Source organism: Chionomys nivalis, chromosome 7 (assembly GCF_950005125.1).
Source record: "Chionomys nivalis chromosome 7, mChiNiv1.1, whole genome shotgun sequence".
In the NCBI taxonomy this organism is placed as follows: domain Eukaryota; kingdom Metazoa; phylum Chordata; class Mammalia; order Rodentia; family Cricetidae; genus Chionomys; species Chionomys nivalis.
In genome coordinates, this window is record NC_080092.1 from 80,515,099 (window position 1) to 80,530,187 (window position 15,089).

Sequence of the window (15,089 nt, forward strand, 5' to 3'; positions counted from 1 at the left end):
CTGTCATAATGCATGGAGACAAGACTCAATTTTATCCTCAAAGGCCATTTCCTAAGATAGAAGAAGGAAGCACTGGCAATCAGATGTATGTGTTGGGCATCTCAGCTAGAAAACAATTACGGATCCCAAGATGATCAGGTCATGAGTTCACCAGCTCACTAAGCAAAAAGTGCTTCTTAGGCAGGAACCACTTACAAGAGCATCCGGCAAATAAATCTATCTACTGCAATGACCAGGTCCTTCTCACCTATGGCTTTTGTATAATAGTTATAAGCCTCGTTGTAGTCCTTCTTAGCATAGTATGCATTCCCTTGTTCCTTGAAGGATTCCGCTTCCCTGGAAAGGAAAAGAAGAGTCACATTACTATACTTCAAGGATGACCTCTGTATCCTCACAGGAGCAGTCTGAGGTTTAGAGCCAAGCTTCAACTTAGTATGATGCGAAGTGATTTATAGATCTGCCCATCACGCTAATGGACGCAAAGGAGTCCAGTAAAATAATCCAGCCCATGTACATTCTATTCAGAGACATTCAAACTAAATCAAGAGAACTTTCAGTTAGGTGCAGTAGTTCACACCTGAAATTCCTCAATCTGGGAAGGCTCAGACAGACCAGCTGCTTTGAATTTGAGGCCAGCCTGAGCTACAGAGTAAGTTCCATGCCATTACGGGTTACAGATTGAGACTGTCTCAAAAACCCAACACAACAAAACAAAGCCTGCTAGGCATGGTGTCAAAAGCCTGCCACCCCAGCACTTAGGATGCAGAGTCTCCTAGGAGATCAGGATTTCAAACCCAAGCCTGATGACATCAACTTTGAAGACAGCCTGTATTATCTGAGACCTACTCTCAAAAAAACCAAACCAGGGCTGGAAAGAGGAGATAGTAGTTAAGAACAGTTGTTGCTCTTGCTTCCAGAAGACTTGGGTTCAGTTTCCAGCACCCACATGGTGGCTCATAACCATGTGTAACTCCAGCTGCAGGGGATCCAATGGCTTCTTTGGGCCTCTGAAAGCACCAGGAACACAAGTGGTGCACATCCATACTTGCATGCAAAACATTCATATACATAAAGTAAAAATAGATCCTAACAAAAAAAAAAAAATACAAAAACACCAAAACAGTAACAATAACACAAACTTCATAGTCTTTCATCTCGCTTGTTATTCCAGCCTACAGCCCCTCCCACGGGAGACATTTCCTCACGCAGCTCATTTTCCTTTTCCTCTCTGCTGTTAAAAGCTCAAACCCCTTGGGCCTTGTGTACACTACAAACATGCTTTGTAAGTGAGGGGCTGAAAGCCAACAGTGAACTTTTCCAGTATGTCACAACTACTGCCCCTCTTTAGTTTTGTTTCTGAAGGGCTGGGTTTGAAAGTTTGAGACAGTGTCTTTACATGCAGCTTAGACTATCCTTGAATTTGTGGCAATTCTGCTGCAGCCTCCCAAGTGCTAGGCTTACAAACTTTTAATATGTCTACATTTGCAAACTTCTAGGAAAAACATTTTCAGGTAATTCCACTCAGGGCAACCAACTTCTCAATATGAAACAGGTCAGCCTTAAGAATCTTAATAATTGAGCCTCCTGAAAAGTGGTTTCCCCTTTGTCACTGGAGGCCAGCGGGAAGCATGTGACAAAGGAATGAAAAGCATATGCGTATTATACAATGGAAGACGGAGCTGAGTGACAGCAGAGACCCAGAATGCTGGAGGAAGTGCTTCTCAGCATTCTCTCTTCACACCATTTTTACCATTCATCCACTAGTGGGTTCAAGACACAACAAACAGTGTTTGTGAAGAGCAAACTGGGGCTGGAGAGATGGATGGCTCAGCAGTTTAAAAGCACTGCTTGCTCACACTGCTTGCTCTTCCAGAGGACCCAGGTTCAAATCCCAGCACCCACATGGCATCTCACTACTGTCTGTAACTCCAGTTCCAGAGGATCTGACACCCTCACACAGACATACATATATGCAGGCAAAACACCAGTGCACATGAAATAAAAAAAAATTATTGGGGCTGAAGAGATGGTTCAGCCGTTAAGAGCACTGACTACTCTTCCAGAGGTACTGAGTTCAATTCCCAGCAACCATAAGGTGGCTCACAACCATCTGTAATAAAAATCTGGTGTCCTCTTCTGGCCTGCAGGCAGACATACAGGCAGAACATTGCATACATAATAAATAAATAAAACTTTAAATAAAATAAAATAATTAAAAAAAAGAGCAAACTACTAACCTCAATCAAAAGTAGCCCTAAGCAGCAGGTGTGGTGGTACACATCTTTAATCCCAGCACTCAGGAGACAGAGGTAAGAGGATCTTTGTGTCTTGGAGACCAGCCTGGTCTACATAGCATACAGTAAGGTAAACATACTAAGACCCTGTCTTGGAGGGGGAGAAAAAAAAAAGTACTTCAAAACATCCTATTTTCCAACTCGAATAATAAAGATGATTCTTTACTGTAACATAACCAAGTATGAAAGCATATTTCTTTTAGAGATTTTTGTTTCCTTTCCTATTCTCCATACATGCAAAATGGAAATCAATTTAGGGTTGCCTGGAAGAGAGACAAGTCAGTTTTTGGTTCTCCCTTCTGGTACTGGGGATGAAACCGAGGGATTTGTATGAGCTAGGAAAGCACTGAGCTACATCCCCAGCAGTTTAACACTGGCGATGAAGCAGGAGATTGCAGCTTGAGTCTACGACACAGCATGCGAGAGATTTCGTGTTTCATTTCCTACATATCTTAAACCACAAACTGACAAAGCTGTCCTCCCTTTTCAAACTCCCTCAACACTGTCCTGGTAAGGCCCCTAAGATAAAATGATGAAATAGATGAAAGAAGGAAAATGGGGTGACTTACTAATGTTGACAGATTTTATTGTACTGGGTGGAAATCTGCCTGAAAATCTTTTTATACCAACTGTCATGATGCCTTAAAAAGGCCATCCGCTATTAAAAGAACCCAGGAAAGACCTCCCTCACTTGCAGGACGTAAGACAATCAACTGAAATCTTTCCGTGCAAGATACAAAATTCCTTGAAGCATAAATTAAGCAGAGTGTTACACAAACTCTAAGAAAAGCCTATGTTTTAACAACAGACATGCCAAGAGATTTCAAGGGCTTTCCCTGAACTGGATTCCAGAAGCTGAGAAAAACCACTCTGAAGAAATGGAGTAAACTCTGGAGTAGATACTGACCTATCTCAAATCTAGCTTCTTCAGTCAGTAGAGATTAAGAATAAATAGCCAATCTTTGAGGAAAACCAAAGGCATCCAGCCACTGAGCCAGCAGCACAAGGCTTATTAATAAGAGCTCCTGAATGGTGGTTTTTCCTCAACACTTTTCCCACGGAGCATGAGGGCACTGCTGGCTTCTAATATAAACCTAAACGATTTCAGTTGAAATCACTAACAGGTATTTTGGCCAGGTTCTTTCCATGTACAACTAGCCGAGTAAGGTTCATTGTTCCCACACACCCTCCCCAAAACAACCTCAAGTCTGCTGGAGTTTAAGTAACTTGTCCAATGTCAGAGAGTGACCATGCTTGTCAGACAGACCCCAAAGTCTGCATGTGTTACTAAGCTTTCTAATGCTCACTTCTGTGATATTGATAAGCACTTTAAAATTGATCTGTACTATTGGAAATAAGGCAAGGACAATAAATAAATATTTCTTTAAACTAAGACAAAACAGCTGTCATGAAAAATCTGTCCCAGGGATTTTTCCGAATCCAGGTTTGAAACCTGGATTTAATCAAGCTAAACAAGATCTCTAACCACCAGTCACAGAGAAAGTGAGGCTCCTTTCTCTTTAAAATGTAAGACCCAGTGAACTGGACTTTGCCTCCCCCAAGAAATGCATTTCAATTTAGTAAATTGTGAGTAGATTCCATTCTAGAGCAAACAAAGCAAGTAATGTAGAGTCAGCCCACAGCAGAAAGAACAAGAATTGTGTTGTGACAAGTTGCCAAGTCTTTAACCTCACACTGCACATCAGTCCAGAATTAGCTATTCCCAGTTTCATAAAAAGGACTTATTTTCACAGAAACACAGTTTATTAGCAGCTGCCTAGACAAGAGCCTTAAACACTTGGTGCTTTTAGGTCAAATGCTTATTTTTTGTATCCAGGTCCTGTGTCCAAATGGAGCCTAACTTCATTTTGGATTTTCCCAAACACGCAAGCTGTAACCAATGGGCCTGAGCCTTTGAGACCAGCAGAGGAAAAAGTGGATCTTTAGAATCCACCAGGAACAATTCAGAGCTAGCTAAATCATTCAAGTCCTGCCTTGGGAATCTTAAAGAAAAGCTGAAGCTGTTCAATCTGCCCTTAAAGCAAAGTGACTGAAAGATGAGATGTCAAAAGGAGAAGAGCTCGTTAACACTGGGACTGAGGGCAATCTGAAGGTGGCACCTGTCACTACTGTCAGGGTTAGTAATTCATTTGATAACTAAATGAAGTTTCAATATGTACCTGCTAAAACATCAGTGCTGAGAAAGGAAGAGTTGAGATTATTTTCTGTGGGCACAAAACTTTGCAGCACTCAGGAGGCGAAGGTGTGGATCCCTGTGAGTTTGAGGTTAGCCTGGTCTACGCAGAGGAAATTCCAGCCAGTCAGGGCTGTCTAGATCTTGGCTCAAAAAGACAAACGACAACAACTAAAACCCCCAAATTAAATTCAGACCAAACCTTAAAATACTAAAGCAAAATATCCATATCTAGAACTGACCAGATGGTATTATTAACAACTATATACATCTCTTGTGATTTTCATACTCTCAGACAGCTCCAGTCAAACTGTTGACTTAGAAATGTCCTCCACCCTACCCTACAGAATTTATGAGATCTTGGCCAGTCTCAGAGTAGAAATTCTTTCCTCCTCCCCTTCCCCAGACCTCTTGTCCCCAATGGCATGTCACAAGGCCTGTTTCATGTTGTACTCTCTCTGACCTTCAGGAGACTAGAGTAAAAAGAGCCGAACAGCCTCATGTCCATCCTACCCTGCCAACAAGTAAGTCACTCCATTTCTCTAAAAGATATTAAAATTAAATAAATTCTGATCTACAAATAAAAACTTCAGAGCTGGGCGGTGGTGGCACACGTCTTTAATCCCAGTACTAGGGAGGCAGAGGCAGGTGGATCTCTGTGAGTTCGAGGCCAGCCTGGTCTACAGAGCAAGTACCAGGACAGGCTCTAGAGCTACATAGAGAAACCCTGTCTGGAAAAACCGAAGGGGAAGAAGAATTTCAGTAAGTGAAAGCCATATGACTTGTGAAAAGTTTGCAAACACTGGAGAGTCTCTGAGGCCCTGTGTGCTGGCTGCTCTCTAACCAGCTAGAGACAAGGGGCGCTCTGGTCACTGCAAAGCCACTGCGACGCAGTTCCCTTCACCCTGCAGTGTCTGCCTTCTTTTTACCTCCCCCAATATGCACAGCCCCATCCCAAGGTTCTTTATTGTGCTTTCTTCTCAGTCCCACAGAATTAACCCTTGTGTTTGAAATAAACATTGTTTCCAGGTTCAGTTGAGGTGCACTGGGTGGACTTAGGTGTCAGGCAACTGTCTGTGTGGGAAGCTGGAAAGACTCATCAGCAACCCCATTCTCACTTTAAAGCACAACTAAAACCCAGCTAGACATGGTTTATACCCAGAATTCCAGCACTTAGGAGGCTGAGGCAGATTACTACTAGAGTTCAAGGCCAGCCTGGGCTATGATGCGCAATGCTGTCTCAAAAAAGTAAAAATAAAAACTCGGAGTTGGAGAGATGGCTCAGTGGTTAGAAACACTGGTTGCTCTTCCAAGAGAACCCAGATTCAATTCCCTGCACCCACATGGAGGCTCACAGCTGTCTGTAACTCCAATTCTAGGGGATCCAACACCCTCGTACAGACATACATGCAGGCAAAACATCTATGCGCTAAAAATATATTTTTAAAAATCTACCTTGAGCCGGGCGATGGTGGCGCACGCCTTTAATCCCAGCACTCGGGAGGCAGAGGCAGGCGGATCTCTGTGAGTTCGAGACCAGCCTGGTCTACAGAGCTAGTTCCAGGACAGGCTCCAAAGCCACAGAGAAACCCTGTCTCGAAAAAAAAAAAAAAAAAACCAAAAAAAAAAAAAAAAAAACTACCTTGATTAGGCCAGGCAGTAGTGGCTTACACATTTAATCCTAGCACGTGGGAGGCAAAGGCAGGAGGATCTCTGTGAGTTCAAGGCCCAGCCTGGTTTACAGAGCTAGTGCCAGGACAGGCTCCAAGGCTACTCCGAGAAACCCAAACTACCTTAATTAAAAAACAAAACAAGAAAAAAATCTCAAAAATAATCTCTTACTCCCAAAAAGAGAAAAGGTGGAAAACAAAGATGAATTCCTTATTGGAGAAGTCAAAATGTACTCTGGACATTCCAGGGAAACCTAACAGGGCAGAAGCAGAGGGCAAGAGCACTAAAAGGAGCTGTGGGTGAATCTGCATAAGCCAGCAGCACTCTCTACTGCTGGAGCAAGGAAGGACACCAGGCGCTCATGTGCTGGCCTTGTCTTTGGGGAAGCTGGGTTGTGATGCACTAATAAATTCAATCCCAATCTGAACAGCACCCCATCACTGCAGGCATAACAACAGTCACAGAAGCAGCTACCTCAACTGTGACTTTCGACTTTCGCGTCTCAAGTAACAGGCATCAGTGTTCTGGCATTTACTTATCCTGTGCTTACCCCTGGGAAGAGGGGACCAGACTATAAGGCTGCTTCTGAGTAACGAGCCTCTCTGAAGCCACTCTGAGAGTACGCGTCATTGGCTTTTCAGTGCTAGCCTGAGCATGATGTTGACACATCCCCAAACCCATGCTCCATCTTTTGGTTCTCCTTTATATGACAATGCAGACATCTTTGAAGGACCAAGGACACTCTAAAGAGATACCTGAGCTCCTCCTTTTGGCTATCAGGCTTATTTGGCGACACATGGTTCTGTGGATTGGAATCCCCCACGTATCTTAAGCTGTAGAAAAGAATAGGCTAAGGCCTAGTGCCAGCCAGAGAGGAACTTGTCTCTCAGAGGTCAGACTGCTTAGTTAGGAGAGATTGGTGCCCTTGGAAAAGACCACGCCTTAATCAGGACACTTAGTTATACACACCTCTTGCCCTCCATCTAAACTTAAACCTCAGATCCATGACCTGATAGACTAGGGGGAGGAGTGTCTCTGAACTTCCTTATTTGTTCCTCTTCCTAATATGTTCCTCTGACTTGTCTCTTTAACTGGCCTCCTGAAGATGGTGGATGAGCTCAGCTATTGCCAGGGTCTAGGCTCGACCCTAACAGCTCTGGCAACATCTTTCATCCTGACAGGGCCAGTGGCATCCCTCAACAATCTAGAACTAAGGAACTACAATTAAAAGCCTGCTTTCAGGGCTGGCAAGATGGCCTGCAAGTAAAGACAGTTGCTGCCTAACCTGAGAACCTGAGTTCTATTGCCAAACTCACACAGTGGAAGGAGAGAACTGACTGCCACACGTTGTCTTCTGATCTCCACGCAGGTGCGCGTGCACCACATGTGCGTGTGTATATACACACACACACACATACACACACACACGCTTCCTGATGTTTGGGGGGGATATGGAAGGTAGAAATGGAAACTAGAGGGCAGTATGGACGCACCAGTGGTACTCTTGGGTCCTCAATTTAACAGGTGGCTAAAACTGTCTCTTGTCAAACTGCCCAGGCAGAAACTTTCAGGCAGAAAATACAGCAGAGTCCTGCTTGTCCCTCATACCGTCCTCAAAAGTAACACAGCTTCAGAAGAGATGGTCAACACTGTGCATCTAATAACCTAGCTTCCTCACCCGTCACACACTAATCAATCAGGTCTTAAAACAAAACTGGAAAAGTCACACCCATCACACACTACTCTTCTCAAAAGCCCAACCACGCACACTTCTGCCCACCATGGTATAAAATAAAAGCTATGGTTTCTGTTTGGTTGGGGGTGAGAAAGCAACCGTCACACCAGTAGAAAGAATGGCCCCTGGAAAAACCACTCCGAACCCTGTTCCTAATGATGAAACACAGCTTCAAAGAATACCTGGACCGTCTTCTACGTAACTTCCACATCATTCAACACTGGAGAATGAGGAGTGAACATTAGTGAAAGAGGGGCCTACAAAAGGATTCTCAACAGGATTTTGCATCAGGTGACAAGGCACCTAGGCAGCAGCCAATCATTGCTCTCTAGTCTTCTAAAGTCCTAGAAAGAAACCAAAGGCAGCTGTCCAGTACTCGATCTTTTTAAAAACTAGCTTCAAGGACTAAGCTAACTCCTTATTGGCTGGAATGTCCAATAAGGTGAGGCTTTAGACCAATCAGAATTCCTGTTGTTGGCAAGTGACTAGGCACTAGAGCAACTGCCACTCACTTGGCCCAATATTTCCCTAAGATTGCTGTTTTCTCAACAGTTTAATACGAGTCTGAACGACATTAAGGAAAAGAGACTTCCTATATCCTAGCTCTGTTCCACTAATGACTATTTAACAAATTTCTATGAGTTTTTATCAGGGTTCAACTAATTTGTTGTATTTGGGATTCTGTATTCCTAAATTTATCCCCTTCCTTAGCCATAACTCATTTCTTCCATCTTCCACATCTTTACCTCTGAGCCACACAGAAAGCATACCAAATTGAAGTGTTTCTCATTAATTTGACTTTAAAGTCAAAGATAAATTCCCATTTGGCTTCCAGACTTACTGAAGTGCCTAGCTGCTTGCCCTGGAATTCTATGAGAAGATGGACATTCCTAATGTTAATTGGGTTGAGGGTTCCCATCAGCTCTGGTTAAGTAAGGCTATGAAGTCCAAAGAGCCTTAAAAAGCTGTAGTAAACAAATAGAACTACTGCAAAGTGCAAAGCCCAGAGTATGGACTCAGCAATGTGGACAGAGAAATAAAAGATAAATTCCTAATTCCCAAAGGAATTAAGATCCCTAGATAACAAGAGCCTAATAGGAATGGATCTTCCAATCCCAGCACTCAGGAGGCAGAGGCAGGCAGATCTCTGTGAGTTAAAAGCCTGCTTGGAGACACTTAAGGAAATGTTCAACATCCTCAATCATCAGAGAAATGCAAATCAAAACAACTCTGAGATTCCATTTTACATCTGTAAGAATGGCCAAAATCAAAAACACTGATGACAACTTATGCTGGAGAGGATGTGGGGTAAAGGGAACACTCTTGCATTGCTGGTGGGAGTGCAAGCTGGTACAACCCCTTTGGATGTCAGTGTGGCAATTTCTCAGAAAATTGGGAAACAACCTTCCTCAAGACCCAGCAATACCACTTTTGAGTATATATCCAAAGGATGCTCAATCGTGCCACAAGGACATGTGCTCAAACTATGTTCATAGCAGCTTTGTTTGTCACAGCCAGAACCTGGAAACAACCTAAAAGCCCCTCAATCGAAGAATGGATAAAAAAAAAAATGTGGTACATTTACACAATGGAGTACTACACAGCAGAAAAAAATAAGGACAGCTTGAATTTTGCAGGAAAATGGATGGAACTAGAAAACATTATTTTGAGTGAGGTAACTCAGACACAGAAAGACAATTATCACATGTACTCACTCATAGGTGTTTTTTAAACATAAAGCAAAGAAAGCCAGACAACAAACCACAATCCCAGAGAACTTAGACAACAATGCAGACACTAAGAGAGACTTACATAGATCTAATCTACATGGGAAGTAGAAAGTAGAAAAAGACAAGATCTCCTGAGTAAATTGGGAGCATGGGGACCTTGGGGGAGGATTGAAGGGGGGAGGGGGGAGAGGCAGGGAAGGGAGCAGAGAAGAATGTAGAGCTCAATAAATATCATAAAAAATTAAAAAAAAAAAAAAGAAGTCTGCTTGGTCTACATAGCAAGCCTCAAGCCAGCCAAAGCTACCTAACAAGGCCTTGTTGAAGAAGGAAGGAAGGTAGAGAGAGGAGGGAGGGAGGCAGGTAGGGAGGTAGACAGGCTTTTGTGAAAAGATGGATCAGCAGGTAAAGCAGCTTGCCCTCAAGCCTGACAATCTTGAGTCTGATCCCTAGAATCCATATGGTAGAAGGAGAGAACTGACTCCCAGATTGTCTTCTGACATTCACACTCATACACGCACACACACACTAAGTAAATAAAAAAAAAATGGTTCTTATGTGCAGTGGGGAACAGATACAGAAATATTAGTTCAGGGGCTGGCAAGATGGCACAGTGGTTAAGAGCACAGATTCCTATTCCAAAGGATCAAAGTTCACTGGCACTCAAATAATGGCTCATAATCATCTGTAATTCCAGATCTAGGAGATAGCCCTCTTCTGATCTCCACAGGCACTACATACACCTGGCACACAGACATATATATAGGCAAAGCACCTATACACATAAAACAAAAAATATGGAAATATCAGATCATTAGGGCTGGAGAGATGGCTCAGTGGTTTAGAGCACTTATTGGTCTTACAGGAGACCTAGGTTCAATTCCTATCACCCATATGGCGGCTCATAATCATGTGTAACTACAGTTGCAGGGATGCAACATTCTGGTCTTCATGACATGCAGGCAAAACACTTATACATATAAAATAATTAAATTTAAAGAAAAGAAATAGCAACTCAGGGAAGCAAACAAGGCTGTTCTAGCTCCCAATCTATGGCTCCCTGATGCTTCTGGATCTCTACGTACAGTCATAGCAGATACAAAATGAAATAAAGACATGTTTCCTCCTAGTGAACTTCCTGAAACCCATCAATATGTCATAATAAAGGCTACCTACAGAGACCAATGGTCCTGCACTCAGAGACCTTTAACTCACAACAGGCACTGCATATTAGGAAAAGTGGCCAGCAACTTCCAAGGAACACCAAAGGCTTTAAGTTAGTTGAACTGTTGAAATGTCTGAACTTTAACTCTTAATCTATAAAGTCAAAGAAAAACAATTTTGGGACCAATAAAATGGCAACAGGTGTAATGGTGCTTGCCACCAGGCCTGACAACCTGAATCAATCCCTGGAACCCAAATGGCAGAGAATCAATTCCCACAAGTTCTCCTCTGGCCTCCAAAGTGTTCTCATTCTCTCTCTCACTCACTAAATAGAAGCAATTTTCACACACACAATTCTATTTTGGAGTGTGCTAATAATCAGCTTAGACTACCTGAAACGATGGAGACGTGGCTTCCGTATTCAACACCAAAATAAGAGAAATAGTGGAAAAATGGACTCTCTGTGGGACTTAAGAGTGGGTATGCACAGTGTTAATGTGTGAACGCACATATGCACATGTGGGTAGTAGCTTCTTTCCTGCATTGCTCTATGCCTTTTCAATACATCTTTAATTTCTTAGCTGCCGTGAGTCAAGGCTTGTGACAAACTAACAGATGCAAACACCTAAGGTCTCTTCTCTCTGTCACATTAAAGCTAAAGAAATATGATGTAGTCACATAGAATAAGGTCTTGGAGCTCTTCTCATTTTGCCTCCCTATGGGACTGACAATTTAGCAGCAGCAGGATCCACTTAGAGCCAAGATGCAAGGAAGGAAGGATTCCTGCTGGGCCTCACAAAAACACCCAAGGGACTCCTAGACTGCTGTGTCCCTAAGTGAACTGGAAGTAGAAGGAAGTAACCAGAGACAGGAACTTAACCAAAGGTTCTAACAATGCCAGGCAGTAAAGAGGCACTTCAGAGGGTGTCCTTCCCATCACCTGCTTTCGCTGCACAGGAGGATTCTAGAAAACAAGAAAATATAAAACTTCTTTCCAAAACTGCTAAATCTCTACTCCTTCAACAATGGAAAAACTACACACCAACAACTCCTTTTCATGCTAACAGATCCTAATGCTTACTCTGCTGTTGTTTGATTTTCCAAGACAGGGTCTTACTGTTTAGCTCTGGCTGTCCTGAAACTCACTACATAGACCAGGTTGGCCTTGAACCCAGAGACCTGCCTGTCTCTGTCTCACAAGTGCTGGGATTAAGGACGTGACTAATGCTTATTCTTCTGAGGATGCCTCATATAGCAGAGGTAAAAATGACCTAAGTTCTTTCGTTTGTATACAAAATTGGTATATAATGAACATATAAAACCGAAGAATCAGCTTCAGCATGTCTAAAATTCAAACTCCATAAATATACAACACATTTTCTTAAGAAAACATTTTTCACCTTTACTTACAATTATGTTGACTTGGTGGTATATTGTGGAATATTATTTTAATTATGTAAAGGCGTATTGCTGGCAGAGCAGTGGTGGCACAGGCCTTTAATCCCAGCACTCGGAGGCAGAGGCAGGTGGATCTCAGTGAGTTCTGTTCGAGGCCAGCCTGGTCTACAAAGAAGAGAACAAGGGAGAAAAGAGAGAGGCACACAGGGCCAGTCAGCCATCAGCTGTCTAGACAAGGAAGAGGCAGGAAAAGTAGGGCACATCAAATGAAAGAAAGGCAGAAAGCCGAGACAAAATGTAGATGAAGCCAGTGGTAATGGCGCATGCCTTTAATTCCAGCAGTCAGGAGGCAGAGGCAGGTGGAATCTCTGTGAGTTCAAGACCAACCTGGTCTACAAGAGCTAGTTCCAGGACAGGACAGGCTCCAAGCTATAGAGAAACCCTGGGGGGGGGGGGGAGGACGTAGCTAGTGGGACAAGCTTGAGATAAGGACCAACAATCATAATTAATATTAAGTCATGATCTGGGAGCTGGTTGGTAGCCCAAAGGAAAGCCTGCTACAGTGGCAGATAACTTTTTTTTTTTTTTTTTTGGTTTTTCGAGACAGGGTTTCTCTGTGGCTTTGGAGCCTGGTGGATCTCGGTGAGTTCAAGGCTGGCCGGCCCACAGAGACCCAGCCTAAAGTCCAAACAAGGGACACTCCCTACAGATTTACACTGAGCACAACATATTCCTTATGTGACATTGTGGTCAAAGTCCCTATTTATATCACTAAGGAGAACAGCACCAAATTCTTCCCAAATACAAGTAAAATGAAATAAATTTAAGCTCTGTTTGTGTTGGCGAAGGGCTTTCCTTCTCGTTTTGCAATTCCTTAAGATATGTATGAGCCGATGATGCTTAACTCCCAATACCGTAATGATGTGGAAACTCTAAACAAGGAGACTAGACTGGACTGGTATTTCAGGGATCGGCTACGTTTTGTCAAGCCTCCCAGCTTCCAGCCCATACACTTGGTAACTACGATATTCACTGTAGCTCTCGGAGTATGCCCTTGTATTTCTAGCTTGGATAGGAAAAACCTCAGAATCCTGGTTTGTAGATCTCCTGATTTCACCATCTCAGATGATTCCGATTGAAAACCTACCCCACACGCCTAGCTGGATCACACGAATCACGTGTTAGAAGACCGAGGGCACTGCCGGCCATCCTGAGCAAAAGGATGAAACTAACCTGCAGCTGATCAGGGACGGTTCACCTCTGGTTATCAAAACAAGTACGCCTGCTCGGGACTGCGTTCTAGCCACACGTCAAAATCCTGCCCTTGGCTGGTGCCAGAATTCACAGAGTGTTCTCGAAAACCACTCACTCAGCAGCTCCCTAGGCTAGTCCAGACTGGCAATCTCGTGCGACTGCAGCTGCCCAGCAGTGCCAACTGCATCGAAACAGCTGTCCTCCCTGAGCCTCAGCATGGTCTCGGGAGGAAGGGTGAAGACACGACACGTCTGACCCGTACAGTACGAGACGAGCTCCTCACTCGTCCTTCTGCCTATCCATTAGTAATGTCTACGGTAATCAGGGGGCGAGCAGGTCAATAGCCGGAGTCATACAACCTCCTCGGACCCACACTAATGACCCCACTGGGTGCGATCACAGAGGAAGAGGAGGTGAGGAGGAGAACGAGGGCTCTGGAGACGTGCAGGGAGGACAGACAACAATGCACACAAGTTAACCAGAGCAGGCGGAGGTTGGGGCTCTGTTAAGGAAGTCGTCATCGGCGCCGCGACGCCTCCCCCACCCTGCAGCCGACCTCTGAGGTTCCACCCCGGCCTCTACAATGAGGGCGACCTTCCTCTCGGCCGCAGAACTAGGCCATGCCTCAGCGCCCCGCTACGCGGAAGCAGAAGGGGGAAAACCGATCCCCAAGAACGTCCCCTCAGGGGGTCTATGTCGACTCCAGCCCAGATGGGGGGAGGGGGAGGGCTGTCTGCAGAAGACAGGGTAGCGTCTCTATCCTGGGGGCTGCCTCGCCGCCTAGTCGACCTTCCCCGGGCCATGAACTCCAAGCTCGCCCCCCTCCATGACCCTACCACGTAGTTACCTCTTGGAGTCTTCATCCTCTAGCAGTTCAGGCTCGGTCCCCGCCATTACCACATCGCACTCCGCGGTAGCAGCCATCTTACCGCCGGGACCAGAGAGCCGGGTGGGAGGCAGGCGGTGAAGAGCACTTCCGGTCGGAGCATCGAGCTGCTCAGCGGCGCCGCGCCCAGAGGGACTACCTCGAGCCCGTCTACCAACGAGAGGCTCCGCTTGGGGCCAGAGCGGCCTCCCATCCCTGGATGTCCACGGTGGTCTCCGCCCTGGGGCGGGGGTCCAGGGACGGCTCTTGTACGTAGGGGGCGCCACTTTCCCGGCAGATAGGAGGAGGGTACAGAAGGATGTTGCCTCTCTAGGCCTCGGCTTGCCTCAGTATCCCGACAGCCTGGTTGCCATAACAACTTGCAATCCTAGAGAGTCTCCTGTGAAGCTTGGGAGTCGCGGGTTGGTGGAGACGGGTCACCCAAGACTCGAGGGAAAAAAAGCCCTCTACGACTACCTTCCCGACCTTGGAGTGTGTCCACAGCTTCCTCCCCGGCAAGGCATGAAGAGCTACTTGGAGCCCAGTCCCCCAGCTTTCATCGGGGACTGGAAGCCCTGCCCAGCCAAGCGAGGGGAACGCAGGGCGTCTTCACCCCGCGCCTTTCATCTTCCATGGATCTCCAAGCACCAACTGGTTCATCACCCTAATGACGCGGACCCTTTTATGAGGCCGCTTTCATGTCGGCCGCTTGGGAGTGCCATCTCAGCATTAAGTCTAGAGAGGGTGGCATGGCGCCCCAGCCCCTGCCCCGGAGTTTATAAGGCAG

The 15,089-nt window shown here is 45.1% G+C and overlaps 1 protein-coding gene across 1 annotated transcript in view; it reads right to left on the reverse strand.

Annotated features, from left to right (window-relative positions):
* The window catches only part of Dnajc7 (DnaJ heat shock protein family (Hsp40) member C7), a 33,352-nt gene extending 18,915 nt beyond the window's left edge, over window positions 1–14,437 (reverse strand). Inside the window, exons 1-2 of the mRNA XM_057774776.1 lie at window positions 14,285–14,437; window positions 248–336 (exon numbers count right to left, since the gene is read on the reverse strand). Of these exons, the coding sequence (XP_057630759.1) occupies window positions 248–336; window positions 14,285–14,361 (166 nt within the window). The 5' untranslated portion in view covers window positions 14,362–14,437. The remainder of the gene's footprint in view (window positions 1–247; window positions 337–14,284) is intronic.
* Between the last annotated feature and the right edge of the window lie 652 nt (window positions 14,438–15,089).